General features: G+C 42.2%; 1 protein-coding gene across 1 annotated transcript; it reads right to left on the bottom strand.

Moving 5' to 3' along the window:
* Positions 1-11,674: 11,674 nt before the first annotated feature.
* On the bottom strand, positions 11,675-19,517 carry elovl1a (ELOVL fatty acid elongase 1a). The gene is made up of 8 exons (XM_047367394.1): positions 19,167-19,517; positions 16,726-16,818; positions 16,347-16,537; positions 16,171-16,251; positions 15,010-15,066; positions 14,807-14,912; positions 12,934-13,073; positions 11,675-12,832 (listed from the first exon to the last, which is right to left on the bottom strand). The coding sequence occupies exons 2-8, from the start codon at positions 16,784-16,786 to the stop codon at positions 12,530-12,532; spliced, it is 939 nt and encodes a 312-aa protein (XP_047223350.1). The 5' UTR covers positions 16,787-16,818; positions 19,167-19,517; the 3' UTR covers positions 11,675-12,529.
* Positions 19,518-26,180: the final 6,663 nt, after the last annotated feature.

The following is a 26,180-nucleotide window of genomic DNA, read 5'->3' as shown; positions in this document are numbered from 1 at the left end:
CTGACTGATCTTGTTCTCTGACCTTGCCTCGCTTCATGGTTTTTGCGTTCTTGCCTGCCCCTTGTCTGACGGATTGTATTTCTGGATTTCGACTCAGTTTTCTGCCTCTGGTTTTCTACCTCTGGTTTTCTACCTCTGCCTGCCCCTTGTCTGACGCCTCTAGCCCTGGAATTTGACCCAGTTTTTGTCCGTGGATTTACGCCTCAGCCTAACCATTGGTTTATTCAGCCTGAGCCCGCCTGGCTCTCTAGTCCGCCTGGAATTATTGTCAAGAGGGCAATCATAGCTCTGTGTTCCTGTCACAGTTTCAGCTGATTCCTCTGAGGATTTGGATCAGTCGGCAATCCGACTTCAGTCTGTTGGACGCTTCCTCATTAAGTGTCTGGATCACTTCCTCCTCTGGATTCTGTGCCTCATCCCCAGATTGAGAAGGTTAGTGGCTTTATCTAACTCCTTGCAAATCCTGAGTTTTAGTCAGCCACTGACTAGTCTCTCTGTTCTCATTGGTTCCTGGAAGCTGACTGCTGACTTCTTGATCCTGAGTTTCTGAATAAACATTTTAACTTATCACTTTGTGTTTGGCTGAATTTGGGTTCTCTGTCTCTGGTCGTGATAAACTACAGGAAACGTTTGACCTCTGTAAATGCAAACAAAGGCTATTGTACCAAATATTACCATTGATTTTTCACAGGTGTTCAAATACTTATTTGCAGCAGTAACACACCAATAAATTACAAAACAATTGTGTGTGTGTGATAGAGCCGATCTTGCTTTTGGGGTGTTTATGAGGACCTACCTTTTCTTTCATCTGGTGAACACAATACATACAAGTCCTTCTCAAAATATTAGCATATTGTGATAAAGTTCATTATTTTCCATAATGTAATGATGAAAATTTAACATTCATATATTTTAGATTCATTGCACACTAACTGAAATATTTAAGGTCTTTTATTGTCTTAATATGGATGATTTTGGCATACAGCTCATGAAAACCCAAAATTCCTATCTCACAAAATTAGCATATCATTAAAAGGGTCTCTAAACGAGCTATGAACCTAATCATCTGAATCAACGAGTTAACTCTAAACACCTGCAAAAGATTCCTGAGGCCTTTAAAACTCCCAGCCTGGTTCATCACTCAAAACCCCAATCATGGGTAAGACTGCCGACCTGACTGCTGTCCAGAAGGCCACTATTGACACCCTCAAGCAAGAGGGTAAGACACAGAAAGAAATTTCTGAACGAATAGGCTGTTCCCAGAGTGCTGTATCAAGGCGCCCCAGTGGGAAGTCTGTGGGAAGGAAAAAGTGTGGCAGAAAACGCTGCACAACGAGAAGAGGTGACTGGACCCTGAGGAAGATTGCGGAGAAGGGCCGATTCCAGACCTTGGGGGACCTGGGGAAGCAGTGGACTGAGTCTGGAGTAGAAACATCCAGAGCCACCGTGCACAGGCGTGTGCAGGAAATGGGCTACAGGTGCCGCATTCCCCAGGTCAAGCCACTTTTGAACCAGAAACAACAGCAGAAGCACCTGACCTGGGCTACAGAGAAGCAGCACTGGACTGTTGCTCAGTGGTCCAAAGTACTTTTTTCGGATGAAAGCAAATTCTGCATGTCATTCGGAAATCAAGGTGCCAGAGTCTGGAGGAAGACTGGGGAGAAGGAAATACCAAAATGCCAGAAGTCCAGTGTCAAGTACCCACAGTCAGTGACGGTCTAGGGTGCCGTGTCAGCTGCTGGTGTTGGTCCACTGTGTTTTATCAAGGGCAGGGTCAATGCAGCTAGCTGTCAGGAGATTTTGGAGCACTTCATGCTTCCATCTGCTGAAAAGCTTTATGGAGATGAAGATTTCATTTTTCAGCACGACCTGGCACCTGCTCACAGTGCCAAAACCACTGGTAAATGGTTTACTGACCATGGTATCACTGTGCTCAATTGGCCTGCCAACTCTCCTGACCTGAACCCCATAGAGAATCTGTGGGATATTGTGAAGAGAACGTTGAGAGACTCAAGACCCAACACTCTGGATGAGCTAAAGGCCGCTATCGAAGCATCCTGGGCCTCCATAAGACCTCAGCAGTGCCACAGGCTGATTGCCTCCATGCCATGCCGCATTGAAGCAGTCATTTCTGCCAAAGGATTCCCGACCAAGTATTGAGTGCATAACTGTACATGATTATTTGAAGGTTGACGTTTTTTGTATTAAAAACACTTTTCTTTTATTGGTCGGATGAAATATGCTAATTTTGTGAGATAGGAATTTTGGGTTTTCATGAGCTGTATGCCAAAATCATCCGTATTAAGACAATAAAAGACCTGAAATATTTCAGTTAGTGTGCAATGAATCTAAAATATATGAATGTTAAATTTTCATCATGACATTATGGAAAATAATGAACTTTATCACAATATGCTAATATTTTGAGAAGGACCTGTATGTCACAAAATGTTATTTTCCCCCTACAAGACACGCTTCATTTCAAAAATACAAATTTACTTTACATACATTACATATATGACATTTCACAGGCTTATGAGGCCAAGACACAATTGTGGTTTAGGGAGACAAATAGAGTTTATGAGGTCTGTTTACAAAAGTATACAACTGTAGCAAATTTATGGTAAAGGAGACTTAGAAACATGAGTCCAGAGCACAGATTTCTATGTAACGTTCCAAAAACAAAGGGCTCAAAGGCGAATTAGAGAAGTTGTGGAAAGTCAAGGCCTTACAGCTGCCAGTGGTCATTGAAGCACTTGGGACTATGTCTTCTAAACTGGCAGAGTGACTCTGGCAGATACCAGGAAACTTGAGAGATTCCTGACCAGAGAAGCACAGTCCTTGAAACAGCTACAATGCTGCTCTTCAAACTCCATAAAGCTAAGTTTTAGTTTCTACTAGTTTCAGACCGATGTGCATCTTGGTATATGAATGCGTGTTTTTGAATCCCATCAGTCTAGTGGAAAACGTTTTGAGTGGTTAGTATGACACTTGTCTTGACAGTGTAGTGATTACAGTGTGTGAAAATGGTCTTTGGCTTTGTGTCTATCTGAGGAGCTATTGAATTTTCCAAATGTATCATGAAAAATGTAATATATTCCACTCCCTATCAACTTTAAAAAGGACAAAATATTTAAAAAAGGATACAATACACATCGAGAGGAGCCAGTTGAGGTGGCTCGGGGGGACGGCCCAGGACACGCTGGAGGGACTATGTCTCTCGGTTGTCCTGGGAACGCCTTGGGCTCCCCCTGGAGGAACTGGAGGAGGTGTCTGGAGAGAGGGACGTCTAGGCGTCTCTGCTGAGTCTGCTGCCCCCGCGACCCAGTCCTGGATAAGCGGAAGACGACGAACGAACGAACAATACAATTGTTAAATTAATGACAAACATGCGATTGAAATCACTGAGAAGTTATTTATTAAACAATGTGAAAACATTGGCAACTTAAAGATGAAAACTCAGCAGAGCTGGCTTACCTTGTCAAAAAAGTGAATTCAAAAGACAACTTTTAACATTCCAAGTGCAGCAGCAATTACATTACCTACATAAGAAAAACACTCAACTAGTGAGGACAAAGAGTTACAAAAAGGTTTAATTCATAATTTTTTTTTTTGGATCACAGTAAACCCAGGTTGAAAACCATTAATTGTCAAATAAAAGAACTGAATTATATAATTTCAAAAGTAATTTTGAAGAAACTATTTTATGGCCAGTTCAAAGTGGAGCCTGGGGTCCATTTGCAGCCCATTGACAGATTTTGTACAGCTGGCAACAACAATTCAAGAATGATATTTCGGCCTACCAGTACAAGGTAGTTCATGTAGAGAATTTCATTTTTAAATTAGAATTAAATTAATTTAAATTTGAATCAACAAATTTGCTCAGTGTGACAGAGAGCTTGGGCACCACTAAGCTATGCAAGAAAGACTGGCCAAGAACATCAGGAACTACGAATGTAAAACAAATTTCGCCAAAAACACTTTAACAAACAGCAAGGCAAGGTATTTGCTTTCAACTGAAAATAAATGTCATGAATCCTCCCTGTTTGATTGTTTTTGCTTTCTTGCTGTCTGGCTGTTTACCACTCTCTGCTCCACTCTGTTAATTAGAGTGAGCAGACACACCTTCCACTCTCCTCATTACTCTCATTCCTCACAGCTGTATCATGTCTATTAATGCCTGCCTCTCTCTGCCAGTCTTCGCCAGGTTGTCTCATCCTTGCCAGTATGAGGATCGTTTTCAGTTTCAGTGTGCACCGCCTGCCTTTCTGTGTTCGGCCTGTCCTCACTGGATTCCCTTTCGGCTTCTGACTCTGGTCACATCCTGTACTTTCTGCCTGTCATCAGTTTGTTCAACCTGCCTCCAGTCTGCTCAAAGCCAGTCATCAGTCTGTTCTGCCATCATTCGCCTGCTCAAAGCCTGCCACCAGCCTGTCAGTCATTATCCATCAGCTCAAAGCCTGCATCAGCTTGTCACCAGCGGTTTCTGCCTTAATCTGGGTTGGTAGCATTGGAATTCCCATGATGCCACTGGCTTTATAAAAGCACCCCCCTTTCCAATGGTCCAATGGTCTTCCACATGGCCTAAAGGGACCGGATAGGGGAGACAAGCGTGCTAATGTCTCTTTGCGGGCAAACAGACATAAACTCTTCAAACTGGATCCAAGGGTGTCATATGATCACGCGATCATATGCACAAGTTAAGTAGTGATGAATTACTGTTGAAAGAATCTGGTATTCATTCATAAAAGGGGTAAATTAAGGTATAAGCATTGCTTACTTTCTCTCTGAGGCCTGCAGAAGCAAACTGTCCCAGAGAAGTCCCCAGTAGAGACGTTGTCTCTACAAGACGAGTGAAGCGGTTTACCATGCCTGAGAGAAGGACAACAAGTAGCCGCATCACCGTGGTAACGTGCAGTTTGGTCGGCCTGACAGAGCGGCCGCCCAGCCACTGCTCCGAAGGTCAGCTTGAAGCTAATCCATTGTTCACAGAGCTCTCTTCAAACTTCGTCGTCGCCCGGACAACTCTTCAGCATGGTTCATGAGGTTAGGTTTTGGGCAGAGAATAATGGAGAAGGATTTAGACTGAAATGATCTAAACGTTTTTAATTTTATGAAGTTTGGTTTTGTTTGTGTTGAACTCAGCTATCTTGATGCTAGCAGACTTATCTGCAGCACACGTGTTCAGTTTTGTGTTCTTTGTTTGTATGTTTTTAAAGTTAAGACAAACTTTACTTGAAGGGTGATTTTAAACAGAAGATTGATCATAACGCGCCATCCGCGCTTGTGCATTTTAACCCTTTTATTGACAGTATTTTTAAAGGTGTGTATTTGATTCTGGTGCTAAGCTATCAGCCTCCTTTGTTAGCTTCAACTGCTAATAGGTAAGGACACGTGTTTGCTGCCAAATAATATTTACTCAGAAAAGTTTAGTTTTCAATCCAGTAAATAATGTGTCCCAAACATCATTTTACTAAATTTGATAACTAAGTAAACACCATTAAGCTCCATTTCTCCAGAAAGATTTGGCTCTTTTCCAAAATATTCCCTTAAATATTTTACCATTTCCTTTAATAATATTTCTTTAAATATTATTTTAATAAATAAAAGCAGCTAATGAGACCCTGTTGAGAATTAGTCATCCAGAAGGTTGGTTTTATTCAGCAGATCATTCTTAAAACATTATTTTATTAAAATAATATTTTATCTGATCTTGCATTGTGAATGGTTGTCTAAGTTAGTTCCAAGACTAACTTCACGTCACTTCCAGATTCTTTAAGATAATCCTTAGTTCTCAAACATAAATAACATTGTATGGTAATATTGCGTCACTCTTTTGATCATGGTTTTCAATCATCTTTAATCAACTTGTTTATATTGTACATAGCCCATGAATCTTCGTTATTCTTTAATTCTGCTTGGTAGTTTAGTTAGATTGTTTTAGCATAGTAAAGGGTTTGTTGATTGAAATATGTTTGACTTTGAGTTGACTTATTTTTGTTAATAAATTCTTGTATTTTAAGAAATTGTGTGAATTCATTCCATGTGTGTGCAGAGTTTTTGCTGTTCAGTAATGTCAGAGCTCATCTCACACCTTTCTATTTTGTCCCAATACCATCGCCTTACTGGGCTGGTATTCACAGGACAACCCTTAACAGACTGAAATATTATTTGATAAAATATTAAAATATTAATATTAAATATTAAATAATATTCTCAGATTCATAATCACAACATGCTTTTAGGTGTAAAAGCAGGGTTAGGACGCAGCACAGCTGAGCTGCCATCGGCTCATATTCTGAGACATGAAGGAGCGACAGAGAGCGCAGATAAATCGCTCACACTCTTTGCAGATGTCAGAGCTAACAGCAGGGCAGTTTTAAAAGACAGAATTTTAAGTGGAGCCTGATCTAAGGGCTCAAATGGGGCTTTAACCAGTGCACGCAGGATGTGCGCTAAATCCCACTGCGGGACTAGAGGGCGTGACACGGGTCTGTGTCTACGTACACCCTGCAGAAAACGCTTCATCAGTGTGTGGTTAAAGACCGTTCTGTCACCAAAACCCTCATGACAGGAAGAAATAGCTGCAGCATAAGTTTTAATGGAGCTGAAAGCTAAATTCCTGTTCATCAGCTGCTGGAGGAATGACAGCACGCAGCCTAATGGACATGAAAAGGCCTCCACGCCTTTTCTGTTCACAGCACTGAAAAGCTGCCCACTTTGGTGCGTATGACGCTGTGGTAGAGGGGGCTCGTGCACCCTGAATCGTGCGCATCGTACAGCAGACCCATTCTCTCTAAGCGCTCCCGTTCAGCGGCCAGACCCAGAGACGCTGACTTAACTCTGGGACGCTCCTGATCGCCCCTCCCACCTGGAGGAGTGCATCCTCTCTCCACGGCAGCTGGCACCGCCTGCTGCAAGCTTGGAAACCATGGTGCGCTTGTATGCTCTGGGGCTATGAGAATCACTGAGAGCTGTTCCTCTCGGATTTGGTCCAGGAGCCGCAGGATCAGCGGAGCTGGAGGAAAAGCGTAAGAGTGTTTTCGGCCACGGGTTGTGAGCAAAGGCGTCCACTCCTAACGGTGGATCCTCCCGTGGGCTCAGTGAGAACCACAACTGGCATTATGCATTCTCCCGTGTGGCAAAACGATCCACAGCTGCTTTCCCGAATCTGCTCCAGGTCTGAACAATCAGCTTGAGGTGGAGACTCCAGACCCCGGGACGAGGACCACCTCTGGACACGATGTCCGCTCCTCTTTTCAAGATGCCGGGGATGTACACTGCTCTGATGGAGAGCAGGTTCGTGCGTGCCCAGCACAGCAGCCGTCTGGAAATGTTCAGCACCTGAGCAGAGCGCACACATTCCTGGCGATTTATGTAGGCTGCTGCCACTCTGTTGTCTGTGTGGATCAGAACATGCTGATCCCGCAGCAGAGGAGCAAAGTGCTGTGTCACCTTCCATACTGTGAGAAGCTCCAGCACGTTTATGTGGAGAGACATGTGGTCTGGCCACTGTGCTCCCACCGCCTGAGACTGACACGTTCCTCCCCATCCCGACGGGGATGGTCTGTGAACACTGAGACGTGTGATGCAGGTCTGCTGAGGGAAACTCCCTCTGACAGGATGCGGGATTTCCCCAGTGGGCCAGGTCAGGTCCCACTGAAGGAGGGACTGAGATCATCCGCCTCTTCTGACGCACAGGATCTTTGCGCAGGCGGATGAACCATCTCTGAAGAAGTCTCATATGAAGCAGACCCAGCAGAACAACCACGTGAGCCGCTGACATCATTCCCAGTGACAGAGCTGTCACTGCGCTGTGAGGATTGACACGGAGGAGAAGCGCTGACAGCGCGTCTGCTCTCGGCTGAGAGAGCCGGGCTCTCATTTTGGCTGAGTTTAACTCCACCCCCAGGAACTGCAGCGTATAACCTCTGCTGATCAGTCTGTCCATCCACCTGTCCAAGGAACATACACGCCGCCACTCTGAATAGTGCTCTGAGAGTGGGTGCACATTTATCTGTGGTGCCATGGTGCTCATGGATACGAGCCAGGCTAGAGCCCCTACCGCCGTTACCCAACTCAGATTCTGATCGGAGGAAACCCATGGGGGGCTCGGATCGAAAGGGCTGTAAACCAGCCTCACCAGGGGAATATTCATGCAGGCTCGCAGCTTAGTGTTGAGCGGGGGGCATCACTGGTGCGCCGCTTTGTAGGGAGCTGCTGTTGTGCATCCTCTGTGATCTCACTCGCTGACAGCTGGGGAGGACAGGAGGGAGAAAGCAGTGAGTGCGGCTCTACCGGAGTCATGCTTTGAAAGTGTGAGATCGCGGGGCCTCTTAAACGGCAGTTTAAAAGGGGCCGTCTCATTTGTAGTGGAGGATGTGTGTGAGGAAAGCACAGTGGGATCGTACGATCTGGCTGAGCCAGAATAAACCGGAAACTTGCTCTTAGAGAAAATTGCGTGTTTTATTTCAAAACAATCAGCAGTTTTACACACATCCCCCACCACCAGTCATTTCTTAAATCTCCACCGTGGCTCCTGCGGAGGGTTGGACCAGGCGCACGCCAACAGTAGACGTAGCAGTGGGCGGAGGAACTCTGGGAGCTGCGGCTGCGGCCGTGGAGCGTCTTTGCTGATCACGCCAATCCCGCCGGTGGTATGGGAGGAACGGAAGCCAGAGGGACTAAGAGACCCATGTCTCCTGACCTGTTCAAGCTCCTCTTGAGAGGTCTGCATCTGCCCCAGCACAGACTGAAAATGAGGACCGAACACCCAATCCGGATTGTTCGGTCCCTCCAGTGACTCCTTCTTAAAGTCCTCGGGAATGGAGGAGGAGAGCCGAAGCCACACCTGCCGCTGTAGCAAGGTCTGCCAGACAGCGATGCGGGAGGAGCACACAGCCGACGCCGCGCAGAGGTTAAGGATGGTGTCTGTAAAATTGCAGAATTCCTCCACATCTTCCGGTGGCAGCTCCATCTCCCGAGCCTTCTTAGGAATGGAGTAGGCCAGGAAGGCGGTGTTGTTCGTTGCCGCAGCGACCTGAGCGGCACACTGGTGGGAGCGATCTGTCAGCCTGGCCATGATCTGATCACTGTGGAAGGGGGGCACAGGCTGTTGTCTGTTGCGCCGGGCCGACCTAACCCGAAAAACTGCCAACAGACTGGGCTCCAGAGCAGGAACTGGGGGAAACCCCTGATCCGTCAGGGACTCCACCCTCGTGATGGGTGTGAAGGTGGAGACCGGTGCCTTCAGCTGATGTGGCTTGGCCGCCGCTCCTGACAGGTAATCAGTTACCGCAGGGAAACGGGGCCAAACCGGATCTCGGCGAGTTAGATGACCTGGGCGAATTTTCCCGCCAGGTCATCAGGGCTAAAGGCACGGGAACAGGGACACCTTTAGCCTCAGCTACTTTAGCGATAATATCCGGCAGCGCGCTAACAAGTGCGCCCATTGCCGGAAATGTGGTGGTCGCCGACATCGGGAGGCCCTGAGCCTGGACTGATTTTGCATCTGCCTCCGTGTCCGGAGGAAGGGAGTGGAGATATCAGTCGCTGTCTCCGGGGCGGAATCGTCCGATTCCCGTCCAGCACTGAAGATGCCCAATGCCTCATCAAGGAAGCATTGGTCCGCTACGGGGAATTCCCCTTCTAGAGGGCAGAAAATGGCTAGCCGCCGTTGCTTCTCATCCAGAGAAAGACACCTGCAGGAAGGGCAGGTGGACTGCGGGGTCAAGGCCAGGTTAGCATGATCAGGACCGAGGCAGCCCTCGCAGATGGCATGCAGGTCGTAGCTCATAATGTAGCCGGTATTACAAGCCAGGCAAAGGTGGATTGTGCCGACGCTAGCCATAGATCTTCTTAGAATCAGTGCTCTTAAGCTGTCGCTTAAGAAAAAATGGGAGCCATTTGTCTGGTCTCACGGTAATTTATACGAGCCGGCATGGGGCCCACACAGCAGGTGGGCGTGGACTAAAGTTTTCAGTGCTGCGCTGCGCGTGAAGGGATAAACCCACTAGTGATAGCCTTAAAGGGCGAAGCCTATACGAAACAGAAGCTGATTCTGAACAAAAGTTGAGCGTGTTGTAGCGCATATTTAGTCAATGACATGTACACACAACCGTATATATTTGATCACGTTTTTTTACATTTTAGGGGAAGCTGAGCTTCCCTTGCATTCTTAGAGGAATCAGCACTGGTGGGAAGGTGGAGACCGGTGACTTCAGTTGAAGTGGCTCGGCCGCATCTCCCGACAGGTAAGCAGTTACCGCAGGGAAACGGGGCCAAACCGGATCTCGGCGGGTTGGATGAGCTAGGGCGAATTTTCCCGCCAGGTAATCATGACGATGCTGGGCTAAAGGCGCGGGAACAGAGACACCTTTAGCAGTAGCTACCTTGGCTATGATGTCCGGCAACGTGCTAACAAGCGTGCCCATCGCCGGAAGTGGGGTGGTCGCCGACATCGGGAGGACTTGAGCTTGGACTGGTGTAGCACCTGCCTCCGCATCCTCCTTCCAGAGGAAGGGAGTGGAGATACTATCAGTCGCTGTCTTGGGGGCGGAATCGTCTGATTCTCGCCCAGCATCAAAGATACCCAATGCCTCATCGAGGGCCCATTGGTCCGCTACGGGGAATTTCCCTTTCTAGCCTGGAGAAAATGGCTAGCCACTGTTTCTTCTCCTCCGGAGGAAGACGACTGCAGGAAGGGAAGGCGGACTGCGGGGTCAGGGCCCGGTTAGCGTGATCAGGACCGAGGCAGCCCTTGCAAATGGCATGCAAGTCGTAGCTCATAATGTAGCCGCTATTACAAGCCGGGCAAAGGCGGACAGTGCCGACACTAGCCATCGTTCTTGTGTAGTGTCAGTGCTATTAAGCTGTCACTGAAGAAAAAATGGGAGCAGTTTGTCCGGGCTCACCGTAATTTATACGGACTGGGGTGGGGCCCACACAGCAGGTGGGCATGGACTGAAGTTTTCAGTGCTGCGCTGCGCCCGAATAGATAAACCCACTAGTGATAGCCTTAAAGGGCGAAACCTATACGAAATAGAACTGATCAGATTGTTTCATTGAACACACTAGGGCCAGAACTATGAAATATTTTAATAAATACAGAAAAGACATAACATTTTAAACAAGTTAAATTATTTTCTACATGTTAAATCAATTGAAATGGTGTTGAAAAAAAAACATATGCATGTTTTCATTCAATGTATTTCAGTTTTCTTAATTTATCACGTAAGATTACTAATTTACTTGCAGCAAGATGCTGCAAATCTATGACTATTGTGGAGAGTGCAATTTCTTTTGCCATCATCTGTTGGGGTAGCTGCATCAGAGCCAGTGACTTAAAAGCTCAGCAAGCTGTTCTTGAGATTATTGTGCAAAGAAGGATTCTTAATAAAATGCACATTACAGACAAAGCTGATCATTCTTTTCATCAGACCGTCCTACAACAGAGTGTTTTCAGCCCAGATCCTTCCTGTTCACAGCCATCAACATCTACAACAACTCTTTTAAAAGTTACATTTTATTTCCTTTTGGAATTAAAGTACTTTTAATTGTGATTTAAAATGTATTTACTTCATTAAATTTGGCAATTTTGTCTGTTCCAGATTGGATAAGGTGTATGCATCCAGGATTTATCACAAATTTGAGTCTCAATAAAAGCCTTTTTTTCTTCACTTTTTGGAATTTTTTATTTCCATTCAAGTCAAAAGGTTATGTGTAGAACTTTGTATTTTTATGACAGTAACAGCTGCACTAGAAAAAAAACCAAACATTGATAGGTTTATTTTTCCAGCCATTTGCATTAATCATTAAAGCCTGAAAAAACTTCATTGATATCATGCTCTGCGTGCTGAGAGATCGATTAATACAGCATCTCAAAAAGTGTATGGAAGGACATGTATAACAATGTATTGCTATCAAAAAAGGCTAAAAATGCATCAATACTGTAATATACAGTATATTTCCATAATTCTTCATTAAAAATTAGACTTGGAATGTTGCTCACTCAGTGCACATAATCCCTGCTTTCTAAATGAAACAGACCTTTAAATTTTTGATTTATTTCAAAAGATAAATAAAAAGAGAAAAAAAACAAAATATTTAACATTTACAATGAAAACACTTATGCATGAAGTTCATAGTAATATTTACAAATACTTGTGTTTAGTGGAAACATTGCCATATTCCCAAGCAACAAAAGGCCACTTTAGCCAAACAGTGCTGCATATCAAGCCTGAGTGAAAGAATACTGTGATAAAATAAACACCAATTTTCCATTTAGTGTTCATCACAATAAACCGCTTCTGCAACAACTTACAGGGCATTCAGAGATCAGTGGCAAAAACAGTCCGCCAATCATATCCCACAGGGGTGAATATTTATTAAAATATTAGATTATATACAAATTCTGTAGTTTAGAGGTAGCACATTGAAGTCTTGCACTCAAATATGCTACTTGATAAAGGTACAAGACATATTTGAGGTGGTTATATCTACTAGCTGTCTATGCCCCCCCCAGTGTCAGTTAAATTTCCTTCACTTTCCCCATGACGATTTCGCCATTTTCACAAGGGTGAACATGACCATTTGCATGGCTTTTGCCGTTCATTGCAATGTGTCCATTGGTGGTGCCATTCTGGTTCGTCTTGTGGTCTGGAACAGGAAGACCGCTTCCTTTTATGTAAGCCTGCACCCAGAAGTTGGAGAAGAGGAGGAAGAAGAAGACACCGTACATCCAGATAAGATGGATCCACAGTGGCATCTGATAGTCACACTTCTCCATGAAGTAATACTGGCTGATATGAACGGAGATCAGAACAAACTGAGTCTGCCAAACAAAAAGTAAAATGTCTAAGTGGGTTGAACATTTAATACTATATGGATCAAGGTAATTTTAAATAGATAAACCTGTGTAATGTTTAAACATACCAGCTGGATGGCTGTCATGTGCTTCTTCCACCACAGATATTTCTGGAAGCGAGGACCTGCAGCAGAGAGTCCGTAGTAGGAGTACATGATGACATGGACCCCTGCGTTCACCATAGCATGGAAGGACCCCATTCCTCCAGCTTGAGAGGGAAAAAACACTCATCAGCAATGGTTCATTTTATGAAATTTTTCTTGTTCTTCTACACTGCTCAAAAAAAATAAAGGGAACACTAAAATAACACATCCTAGATCTGAATGTATGAAATATTTTCATTGAATACTTTGTTCTGTACAAAGTTGAATGTGCTGACAACAAAATCACACAGAAATCATCAATGGAAATTAAATTTATTAACCAATGGAGGCCTGGATTTGGAGTCACAAAATTAATGTGGAAAAACCCACTACAGGCTGATCCAACTTTGATGTAATGTCCTTAAAACAAGTCAAAATGAAACTCAGTATTGTGTGTGACCTCCACGTGTCTGTATGACCTCCCTACAACGCCTGGGCATGCTCCTGATGAGACGTCGGATGGTCTCCTGAGGGATCTCCTCCCAGATCTGGACTAAAGCATCCGCCAACTCCTGGACAGTCTGTGATGCAACGTGACGTGACGTTGGTGGGTCGAGCGAGACATGATGTCCCAGATGTGCTCAATCAGATTTAGGTCTGGGGAACGGGCGGGCCAGTCCATAGCTTCAATGTCTTCATCTTGCAGGAACTGCTGACACACTCCAGCCACATGAGGTCTAGCATTGTCCTGCATTAGGAGGAACCCAGGGCCAACCGCACCAGCATATGGTCTCACAAGGGGTCTGAGGATCTCATCTCGGTACCTAATGGCAGTCAGGCTACCTCTGGCGAGCACATGGAGGGCCGTGTGGCCCTCCAAAGAAATACCACCCCACACCATTACTGACCCACTGCCAAACCATCATGCTGAAGGATGTTGGAGGCAGCAGATCGCTCTCCACGGTGTCTCCAGACTCTGTCACGTCTGTCACATGTGCTCAGTGTGAACCTGCTTTCATCTGTGAAGAGCACAGGGCACCAGTGGCAAATTTGCCAATCCTGTTGTTCTCTGGCAAATGCCAAGCGTCCTGCACGGGGTTGGGCTGTGAGCACAACTCCCATTTGTGGACGTCGGGCCCTCATACCATCCTCATGGAGTCGGTTTCTAACCATTTGTGCAGACACATGCACATTTGTGGCCCACTGTAGGTCATTTTGCAGGGCTCTGGCAGTGCTCCTCCTGTTCCTCCTTGCACAAAGGGGGAGGTAGCGTTCCTGCTGCTGGGTTGTTGCCCTCCTACAGCCTCCTCCACGTCTTCTGGCCTTTCTCCTGGTAGCGCCTCCAGGCTCTGGACACTATGCTGACAGACACAGCAAACCTTCTTGCCACAGCTCGCATTGATGCGCCATCCTGGATGAGCTGCACTACCTGAGCCACTTGTGTAGGTTGTAGAGTCCGTCTCATGCTACCATGAGTGTGAAAGCACCACCAACATTCAAAAGTGACCAAAACATCAGCCAGAAAGCATAGGTACTGAGAAGTGGTCTGTGGTCCCCACCTGCAGAACCACTCCATTATTGAGTGTGTCTTGCTAATCACCAAAGATTTCCCCCTGTTGTCTATTCCATTTGCACAACAACATGTGAAATTGATTGTCAATCAGTGTTGCTTCCTAAGTGGACAGTTTGATTTCACAGAAGTTTGATTTACTTGGAGTTATATTGTGTTGTTTAAGTGTTCCCATTATTTTTTGAGCAGTGTACATTCAAGTTTTTGGGAATTAACTTGCAACATTTGGAACCAACGTTTTCCCAACTGGCTGGTGTATAAAATGTGTCCTGGTTCTGTAACACTCACCAGGCGTCAGACTTACACCCCACCACCACGACCAGGGCATGAAGGAGTGATGGAAGACGTGGAGAAACGTGATCTGGCTTTGCTTTTTTCTCAGCACAAAGAATACCTTAAAAAAAGGGAATATAGTCCATTAGACACAAGCTATTTTGCACATAATGTGCTAAAAACTGAGGTGGAAGAAAAGGGTGTAGAAATGTCCTTACTGTGTCGAGGAGTTCGATGAACTTTGAAAAATAAAACAACCAAGCTACTCGGATCATCTGCAGGAGAGAAGATGATTGTCAGTTCAAATATCTGTGATACGTTACTAATCAGAAGTATTTTTAGCTCCCTGAAACATTAGCTTGGCCCAACAGAAATAATTTATTACCTCAGAAGTGTTGCATTATTTCCATAAAATGTAATATAAAAATATGACAAATAGTTTTTGCCTTGATTGGTGTTAAATGTGAATGAACAAATAAGAAAAACAAATTACAATCCTTTTATAGTTTTATTTTTGTTTTTTGTCATTGTTAGAAGCTTTTGAATTTGAAATTAAAATTTATCTGAGTCTTCAGGTCTGCTCATCCTGTCTGTAAAAGCTTGCTCCTCAACTGGGAAACCATGTTCTCTCAGTGTCTCATAAATCTGACCCTCCCCTCCTGACACTCTGCTCAGCTTGAGCTGTTCAGATTTGACTGGTGAGCCAGTCAAGTGCGTCTTTGGCAACAAAGGGTATGAAATGCAATAGAAAAGCAAGCAAATCTGCTTGTTTTTGACCAAATGGATAAAATGCTAATGCAGCTTCTTATTATTGTCCAGGGCTAACCAAGCCTATGGTTGCTATTTCGAAACTTCACACTTCAGGTCTTATTTTTTAATTCCAAAAATTTTTTTAACATAAAAAAGCAACTTTTACAAACAATACATCAGTATTTCCACAGTACTATTACTGTATTGGATTAAAAAGCTACTAATAATCTTGATATATTTTCCAAAATTTGTATGTTGTATACTTTTTAAAATGTTTTTTTTTGTTTGTTTTTTACTTTTCTTTGATTCTTTTGTTTAACTCCAACAAAGAATAATAAAAAAGTTTGACTATCCAAAGGATTTTTAAAACAACCAGAGTCTTCAAGTTAATCTTTTCACATATCTATTCAAGAAAAAATTACTGATTTTACATGAGTAAATACTTTTCTTAGCCCTTGCAAAAATTCAATGCTAAGATTTTAGAATCTCTTATTCTGTAACCAAGATACCTGATTGACACTAACACTAAATGTTTTTTCTATTGTAGCTTGTACACACGAACATTATCAAGGATATCCGTGGTGCAACAACTTTAGAGCTAAAAGTACTTCAGTGTTGCACTGACTTACTCTGAGAGCCTGTGGGCTGGTGGTTGGATCAATGAGGTCACATTTCCATGTAAAGGTGGTGGCCCATCCGGACATCATAAACTGAGTTTGTGAAAACACACCAGCACATGACGTCATTAAAAGACTGAGCCCTCTTATTCAAGTCAGAAGATCATTTTCTTCTCTTTTGTTTTTACCTCATACACTATGTAGGCATTTAGCAAAACCATGCTGAGGTTGTAGATGATCATGGCTTGGTTGAGGCCGAAAGGCTTGCGGTTGGCCATCATGCGTGGGCCGACATACAGCGAGAAGGCAACGTAGGCCAGGAGGATGCCAGTCATCTGCACAGGGCTCTGCATCAAAGGGTAATCTTTCACTCTGGTATCTGGAAAATGGACACACACCCTTGTCACTTTCTCATTTGATTGCACACAAATAAATGCAGATAGACATGGGAAATCTGTCAATACTTGAGATTTAAGGATTTAGAAGATTTTCAACTTTTTTTTTAACTACAAGGGAAGATGCTAAAAGAGGTGTAAACATTGCAGATGAAATTGAACACACACTTACCAGTTTTGGATATTATGTAACCATGGAGTTTTGTGACACTTGTAAAAGCTTCCCACAACATGGTGACAGCTTGCCTTTAGTTTGGCCAAATTCCTGAGAAACACATCAAAAAAGAGAAGGTCTTATCATAAACAGGAAGTGAACCTGAGAGTGAGGTTCTTCTTTTTCTTCTTCTTAAAGTTTTACGGCGGTTGGCGACCAACTTAATGGGGCATTACCGCCACCTACTGTTCCAGAGTATGGGTCAGCAACTACCTAAACCCTCCAATAGATCCCTGTGTCTTTTAAAAAGGACACCAATACCTGAAATTGTGCTCTACTTCCGAAACCCAAAATACTTTTCAAAGTGAACTCTTTTACTCCTAGTTCCTTCAATCTTTCCCTCAAAATCTCCATATATACACTGTAACCTCTACACCCTAAAACCACATGTTCAACTATCTCTTCTTCCTGGCAACTTTCACATCTCCCTGTCCCATGTTCCCCTATTATGTATAGGGTACTATTTAGTGAACAATGTCCTATCCTCATTCTTGTCATAACAGATTCTTCTTTCCTATACCCTCCCTGCACTCTGGACTCTGCTAACCTGCTGTGAATGTTATGCAGATGTCTTCCCTTCTTTCCATTATCCCACTCTCTTTGCCACTCCTGATTTATGTGTTTCCAAATCATACACTTTTCCTCAGATTTACCCAATTTAACCCTCATTTCCACTGTACTTTTTTTTTAGAGCTTCTTTTGCCAGTCATTTCCATTGACCCCCACATGTGCGGGCACCCACAGAAACTGAACTAATCCCCCCACTGATGAATTCTGAGAATAACAACAAGTATATCATAGAGAATAACCTGTCTACTGTTTGAATGGAATGATCTAATACTCGAGAGGACAGAGGTTGAGTCCGAGCATATTAACACCTTGTTTAACTTTGCAAGCTCTACCCATCGTAATGCCACCAAGATTGCCACCAGCTCCACAGTATAAACCCCCAACCCATCTGGAGTGAGTCTATTAATCGCAATTCTCCTTGCTGGAACTGACACCCCAAATCCTGTCAATCCTGTCTCTGGATTCTTGGCTCAATCTGTGAAAATGTGAACATAATCAGAATATTTGCTTTCCACATAATGGTTAAAGAAGATGACAAGATCTTCTTTTCTTTCCCTTTCTCTCTTTTTGTCTAAGAGGTACCAATCAACCAAAGGTTATATCATTAACCAGGGGGGCACATCTGGGTACGCCACCGCAGGACAAATCTGTAGACCATCTATTTCACATTCCTTAGCCAATCGGTTACCCCCCTTCCCAAAGTGATCCATCTGACACTTTCCATACTCCCAGCAGTTTTCAAGCACTTGTTTATTGGGGTGAGATTTGCCATGACTGCTGAGATGAACCCAATAGTTTGTCATGATCTATTTTCTCCTTAACTTTAATGGCATTTCTCCATTCTCCACCTTCAAATCATTCACTGGGGAAGTTTTAAAAGCATCACAACACACTCTCAACGCCTGTGCTTGGATCACATCTAATTTTTTTTAAGGGAGAAGAAGCTGCTGTTCCATATGCTATACACCCATAATCTAATACTGATTTAATCATAACTTGGTATATTCTTTTTAGGGCTAGGCAACTTGCTCCCCACTCCCTTCCTGCCAAACACCTCATGACATTCATTATTTTTTTTGCATTTTCCCTCAATCCTGTCAATATGATCTCTCCATGTAAAGCGTGCATCAAATATCACACCCAAATACTTGAATGATCCAACATTCTTCACTTCCTCTTCATAAAACTGTAGTTTGAAGTTTTCATTCAATTTCCTCCTTGTAAAGAAGACAGCTTTAGTTGTGTCAACTGAAAATCTAAGCCCCCAGTCATTCCCCCATTCAACCACATTATTTATAGCTTCTTGGACCTTTGAGAGTGAGGTTGGTAGGAACAAACAGATATGTACACCTGCTTTGCTATTGACTCAACAAACAGAAGACAGCTGTTTGGGATCACCAAATGCCCCGTCCCCAGTGGCCCTGGCTATACTGCCTTTTAAACAAATACACATGATGTACACAGGGAGTTTCTGATGCAGTTAGAGGGGCTTCTTTAAAATATGGAAGGTTTTTGGGAGGATTACAAAACATCTAAGCACATACTGTAAAGACAATGAAATAGTCATAGCTGACCGAGCAAGTCAAACAGGTGAGGCAAAGGACTCATGTGGCTACCAACGAACTGAGACATGCGTAAGCTTGAGAGTTGCTTTAATCTTGATCAAGCTCACTTTAACGCCACTGAAACATTTAAACCAGTACAAACAGTAGGTTGAGGTGAAAGTAAGATCAGGTTCTTCTACTTAAAGCACAAACATTTCTGACAAAAAAAACAAAAACAACACAGATGGTGAGGATGATACACAAGTTTTGCTGTTTGTAGCTCACCTAAAAATTTGTCTTTAGCACTCCTGTTGGTGTCGCAGAGAGGATCCAGCAGATCAGCGGTCAGAGGGATCCAGTGGATAAAAAAAACAGGGCTAACCTGTGAGTGAGTGGCAGCCCTCAGCCTCCTTCAGTGGTGAAGTTGTTTCAATAAAAATAAAAACAAAAACAAAAACAAAATCTAACAGTAGCTGCAAGTGCTGGTCGGTGAGACTCTAAAGAATGCCTTGGCGAGGAGGAAACCAGAAAGGAGAGAATGAAATGGGTTGATCAGCTGTGATGACTGTTGAGCTGGGCTCATTCAACTCAATTTAAAGTGCCATGGCTCTACTACAGACCTCACAAGTTTCAGAACCACACCCTGTTTCAGTGCCAGGCTCCACCCTCTTGTACTGACTGAGCATGGCTGTGATTGGGCTGCGTCATGAATGATGATAAGGAGGATTGGGTCACAGAGGTTGGAAGCCTTGGCTTGAGAAACAAATGCCAACAGAGGGATATTTTCTTTAAAAAAAAAAAATCAGATGAGGATTTAAATGGACCTCTCTGGAAGGTGAAACTATATGTGCTGCAGTTTTAAAAAGACACAGTTACCATCAAAGTAAATCTACTTCTCCAAAGCTGCCTGACTAAAATGAATTGGGTAAAAGGTCAAACCAGAGTGAGCAATTTAACAAACCAATGTGACTTTTTGGAGTTGCCCATCCTCTCTTGGGTTGTAACGTCAGAGGTGGGGTTGCTACCAGACAGGTTCCCCGCGTCTCTGGTTTTGCCTGTTTCCCAGGCGGGCATGATGGGCGTTGGCCCTGTATGTTGCTCGAAATGTCCTGTGCACCATGTACGCTTGATACGGAGGTGGACTGGAATGACAGGCATCTGTGAACAAGAGAGAAGAAGGGAGGGAGGGATGGAAGTTTGGAGAATTAGAGGAATGCTTGCTGGCTGTTTAGATATTGTGCGGCACGTGACGCCCACGTCACCGACTGCAGGGCTAAAAGGCCTTATTGAGGTCCCTTAGGAGACCATTTTTCAGAATAAAAGTAGAAAAATGGAAATAAGGGAGAAATATGCAACTGGGTCTACCAAATGGACAGTGACCATAAGCACTCCACCACATTACTCAGTACCCTAAGGACAGCAAAGTCATTTTTTTGGACTCAGTGCTATAGAAATCTTTAAGGCAGAGCTTTGGAGGTAAGTGAGAGCACATTTACAGCATAGTATTGTTACAAGTATGAGAAGGAAGACCGAAAACATGAAGATACTTAATATTGACATGCATGTCAACTTCTGACTTTGAAGAAATTGATAAATCTCTCTCAGTCTTCTGGAATTTAGCCAAGAGAAAGAATTTAGGTTATCTTAACTGAACTGAAACAGAAAAACAATGTTTTCTGGGCAATCAATGCTGTGCAGGATTCTTTGGTCTTTCCTTATTCCTTTATACTTTCCTTCCAAGCAGTCTGAGTTCCTCCTCATCATTTAAACTGGATGTTTATGACTTTGTTTGCTTAACGGTCACAACATGTTTGATCAGGAACTTTTAACTGGTGCAACAGAGCTATATTTTGTAGCACGTACCCCAGTAAAATTGGCCTGGCGACACCAATAAGAAAAAAACCCCGACCCTTGGCAAGTGGATTCTGGATGGTCACTTTACGCCTCAATGTCTTTCAAGATTAAAGTTTTACTCTATTGAACTGAGAGGATAAAGGATGTTTACATGGGGGAATATGTAAAAGTGAAGCTTTTTATTTCGGTGCCACTTCTGTTCATTTGTGGTGTCTCTCATGACGGGCTGCCAAGAAAAATGAAACGTGATTATGTCAGCTTTTTTTGACACACGTGTTCAGGCACGTAGTGAGACCTGGGCTTCCGGGGCGGAAGACCCGGGTGTTTTCTGAATAGCCCCGGACTTCTTGATAGAAGAAATTTCGAAGTATTAAAAAGATTCAGCCACAAAATGGTATTGGACTTCACATTTTTATTTAAAAACAATCAGATTTTTTTAATTGTGTTCCATATAATCAGGTCCCGCTCCACCTAACCTGACAATGAGTTAAAAGGAGAAGACAAAAAATAGTTATTTGTGCACTCGTAGCACCACAAATGCGCAACTACGCGCACAACCAGAGACGGACTCCATTCTGGAGAAGTCCAGAACAGCAGTTTACTCCAGGTCGACCTGCCTCCTTCATTAACCGGAAGGTTACGCTGAGCGGCTCGAACAGAGCTCATTTCAGAGCAACCGTGGAGCCAATCAGAGAGTGGGAGCCCGGTGTGTGTGTGTGCAGGAACAGGTGAAAGCAGAGCGGTATAACCCAGACGATGATAGCGGTAAAACCTGAATGCTGACTCGGAATGGGATGATTGTAAATTACAGCTGATCACTGATTCACTCAGCAAGACATGAGGTGGAGGTTCACTCTGAGCATCTTCAGGGTCATGATGAGGAACTTTCACCTGAGCCGCAGGTGAAGTTAAATGATGTGGCTGTGATAGAAAACAGCAGCAACCTTCTAGCCGGATTTGCATCATAATGTGAAATATCTGGTCCTTTACTTCAGTCAAAATAAAAGCATTTAATCCTAATGTGGCTGAACAAATTAAAAGGTCCTTTAGATCATCACATTGCATCTCATTGCTGCAGCCAGTCTTATAGTCTAGTTCTACATATAGACAGAATCAGGTGTTGCTCAATAAACCAGGAAAATATCTCCTCCTGCCAGTAAGATGTAGTAGAAAGAACAAAAGTAAGCCTCCCTCTTCTCTTTCATATCTTCTGTGCTGATTCTAAACATGCAGCTCTGGTTTTAAAGATGCAGGATAATTAAGAAATAAATCATAGCAATTAACCACAGGTGGACCATTGATTAGTTACCTATTTTATTTTTCTGAATTACACATGTAATATTATATAAACTAATTAAACAAGGATCCAGTTTTACTGAAGGTGAGACATACATACCATATGTATACAGTTATTAATAACTGTAATATTAGTACTGATAAGGTCCAGGATGAGGCTCTATGCTATATTTTAAACACCACAACTTAACACCTTTCCTCTCAAAGTGTTTAATAGTAAGAACTGCACTAATGTCTCACATACAGAATAAAAGACTGTGTTGTAAAATGTTTCATTTATTATTTTTGGCACATTTCTCCAGAAGTGGAATGAAGGGCTGAAAAGATTCATAAAAGAAGGAACAATTTTAATAAAATGTTTTGAAAGCTCTTGGCATAATGAAATAAATGTGCTTGACTAAGATTTAGGAAAATCCACTTTATTCCACTTTCCTTTTTTGACATATAAAAATAAAGGCAATGGAGCCTCAGGAGAGGAACACTTTGATGAAAATGTAATGTTTAAAAAGGTAATTTATGTAGATGACAAAAGAAGCACATTTATCTGGCCCATAGTAAACATCTCTGAGTTTAAGAAAAACTTTTGTCAGCAAAAATTCAGATTAAGTTATTTTCTAAATACCTCAAAATGTGTCATTATTTGCTTCAGCAAAATGGTTTTTCATCAGGACTAAACTCTGTTTCAGTTTCATTCAGCTTCTAACAAAAATAAAAAGTAAATTTATTGCAAACCTTTTTTGTTTGATTCACAATAATTTACATTCAATCTAAAACCAGCCGAGACAGAGAACTGGTACAATATGTCCTATATTATTTTAACTTTAAATTACCTATAAATTGTCTTATTGAAATCTAAATATTTTGGATTTGGGCTAAAGCCCCCAATGTTTTGAGATCCTAAAACGCCCCTGCACGTGTTAAACAACCAGTCAGGCAAAAATGCTGGCATCGTGGACCTGGGTAAGAATATGCGAAAAAGAAGCCTATGAACAACTGACTTTTTTGCAGCCATGTTGCTCGGACAATATTTGAACAGACTGTTTCCTGATGTAGGTTGAGGAAACTAACTGAATATAAAGTTTAGGGATATGATTCTGAAGTGCAATGTCCTTTTTTTTCTTGTTTCTACAGACATTAAATAAAAAAACACACCAGGAAAACATGCCACAGAACACTATTTGTTCGTCTTGTGACTGTTTAGTGTTATGTTAAGTCACGTTTTTGTCCGAATGCAGAATGCATCATCCCAGAACCAGCACAACAGACTCACATTCATCCTAACAGCCCTAAACAATGAATGGATTCCTTGGGACATGCTGGTTGTTCTCAATTAGCCCCGTTGTGAAAAATTAGATTGAATAGTTGCCTCTCAAATAAACTAAAATTTAAATGAATATACAGGCATGTTGTTGTGCATGTGAACATGTGCCTCTCAGCCTGTTAAGTTGAGAAACACCTGTTATTTACCATCACGTTCTCATGATGACCATGCCTCATAAATAGACCTGTGACACTGTCATCCGTGGAATGTGTTACTCTGTGGTGCTTTTTTGTTGTAGTTGCATAATAAGGTGTAATGTCGTGCAGCCCATTGTGAGTAAATACAGCATTTTATGCAATGTTTCGATTATTGCAAAGCTGAACCTTTTCTGACCGAAAGTGCTTATGCAGTTATTTATTTATTGAGCTGACATGATACATCTTATTAAACAGACATCTGCAGAAAGTGCTAATCAAAAAACTTCAGAATTTTACAAAAATATGCATATTTGGTGTTCTTTTAAAAAGTTATTCACATCTTTTTTTTCTCATGTATCTGCCAAATATGCCACAACATCAGTGGAAAAAACTAGTTTTGGGACTTTTTTTTTAATTTGAGTGGAATATTCCATTCACATAAGAATTTACACCCTTTACCACTTGGAACTATGCTCTGGTGCACTGATGCAGTGGTCTTTAACATGCTTCAACAGTCTGAGCACACCTGTCTATGCGGCAAAAATAAATTTTATAATAATCACAACTACTTTTTTTTAACTTTAAGATAATCTTTTTCTCAAATATTCAGTATAGGACAAATCTGTTTCTCAGAATTATGTGGCTCTATAGTCGTAATGCAACAAAGAGGTATGCAGTGTCATTAAGTAACATCGTTAATAAGAATTTTTCCAATCTAACTTGTTTTTTTCTCATTTGTTTTACGAAGGAGAAACACCCGTAAGTAATTGGATATTTTGTGTTTTCTTATTCTTGTTTTTATTCAGCATCTTTTACTTTTTGTTATTAGTCTGAACTTATTACCTCATCCATGAATGATTGAAGGTGTCTGGTGCCGGTAAACACCATAACCGTAAAGCGGTTTATTCTCATCTTTCACTTCAAATCTTCATAAAATTTTCATAATAGTTTTTTTTTTAAATGCTCTAAGTCTTTTTATTACCACTGCCTAGTATTTAATCTTCTTAAAATCTTTTACAAACCTCACCACACAAATTTCTTGACCCAAATCTTAAACTTTATCCTTTTTCTTCAATTGTTTCTTTGGAAACGTTTCTGAACATTGAGCACCTTTAATTTACAGATAATCCAGACTGAGAACAGTCCTGGAAATATTAACTTCCTGGTAGTTCCTTTTTTTGGTTATCACCTTGGCATCATATTATCAGTTACTGAATTGCATTTAAATATGTATAGTTTGGACTTTAAAATATCTGCTAAACCTCTTGTTAGACCACTTTAAATCAAGGTAAAGTGATTTCATATCAGTGAAGACCTAAACATCAGTCGTATTTTTCCACTTGGATGGTCAGCATGAAAGCAGTTTAGAACAATCACTTACCTAACAGCTGTGCATAAAGAGCAACAAAGTTACACATAAAGTTCACTTTCAGTGCTCTATCTACCTGCAGCAGTCCTGTCTCCATGTTATGTAAAAGGTTAAGTAAAAATACAATAAGAAAATCGTATTTTTGCCGATTTATTTCTGTTAAACAAACGTAAAGGTTTGTGTTTAGGCGCTAAAATGCAGTACATTACTACAAAATCCCAAACCAACCCAAAATAAGCATTTTTAAACAACAGAAAACAATGTGGGGGCTTCAAGAGAACTCTGGAAGTAAATTTCGGAGCACTCCTGAAAAATAGACATGGAAAGGGTCCCTGCAGACTAACCCCATTTCCCAGTTGACCTTGATATTTTTGCCAGTATGAATTGGAGGAAAAGCTTTCAAAGGAAAGGTGTGAACTTGTGGAAATAACTTCAGCCTGACATGCTGTAATAATAGCTCTGATCACCAAAATGATGTAACTTACTGGTTGAAAGTCTGAATACAAAAATAAACAAGCCATGCAGACTCCTGTCCTTTACATTCAAAGACAGATACACATTAGTGTTGGTTTTTCTCCTGTTTTTACAGTGGACAATTTATTAAAGAAAAAAAGAAATGAGAGACCTGAGTGGTAACATGCCAAACACTTTATCAAATTCTGGGAGTTTTCCATACTAATGGTATCTAAAAATCTGTTAATCTGTCTCAACGTAAACAAAAAGAAATGGGAGTAAAAAAAAAAGGGTAGCGGCTTTCGTTATCGCCCAATGCTCTTCTTTGAAGGTGATTGCTCTGAAACTGACTCGGTGACATGCTAATTAGAGAAGAGGTAGCTTCCCAGGATGGAAAAGAGAACCCTTCTGAGTAATGCAGCTCCTCTGGTGAGTTTGTATCATTTTTTTCCCTTTCACTTGAGAACACAGTATATAATGCCAATATAATAGCCTCTCTACATCGGTGGGTGATATAAGAAACAATCAGTAAAACAGTTTAGGTTTGGTTTTATTATGTTAGTTTCTGCAGACTTTTTTGTACAAAGGTAAGTTGTACATCCTGATACTGAAGTTACAGAGTGGATGATGCAAATTTACACTCTTTTTGAATAGATATATAGGTTTGGGATGCACACTTACAGCAGCATCACAAACATTTGTGACAAGGCAGTTTAATCACACACATAACAGCAGCTTAACTTGCCTTTATTTATCTTTGTATAATATAATTTGGCATAAGTTCAGCTCATATTTATGCACATACATTTCTTTGCTAAAAGAATTGATCCACGGCTCATTTATTTATGTTTTGCTTGAAAAGGTTTCAG

This window comes from Girardinichthys multiradiatus, chromosome 6 (assembly GCF_021462225.1).
Source record: "Girardinichthys multiradiatus isolate DD_20200921_A chromosome 6, DD_fGirMul_XY1, whole genome shotgun sequence".
NCBI classification, from domain to species: Eukaryota; Metazoa; Chordata; class Actinopteri; order Cyprinodontiformes; family Goodeidae; genus Girardinichthys; species Girardinichthys multiradiatus.
This window is presented reverse-complemented; position numbering and strand designations above follow the sequence as displayed.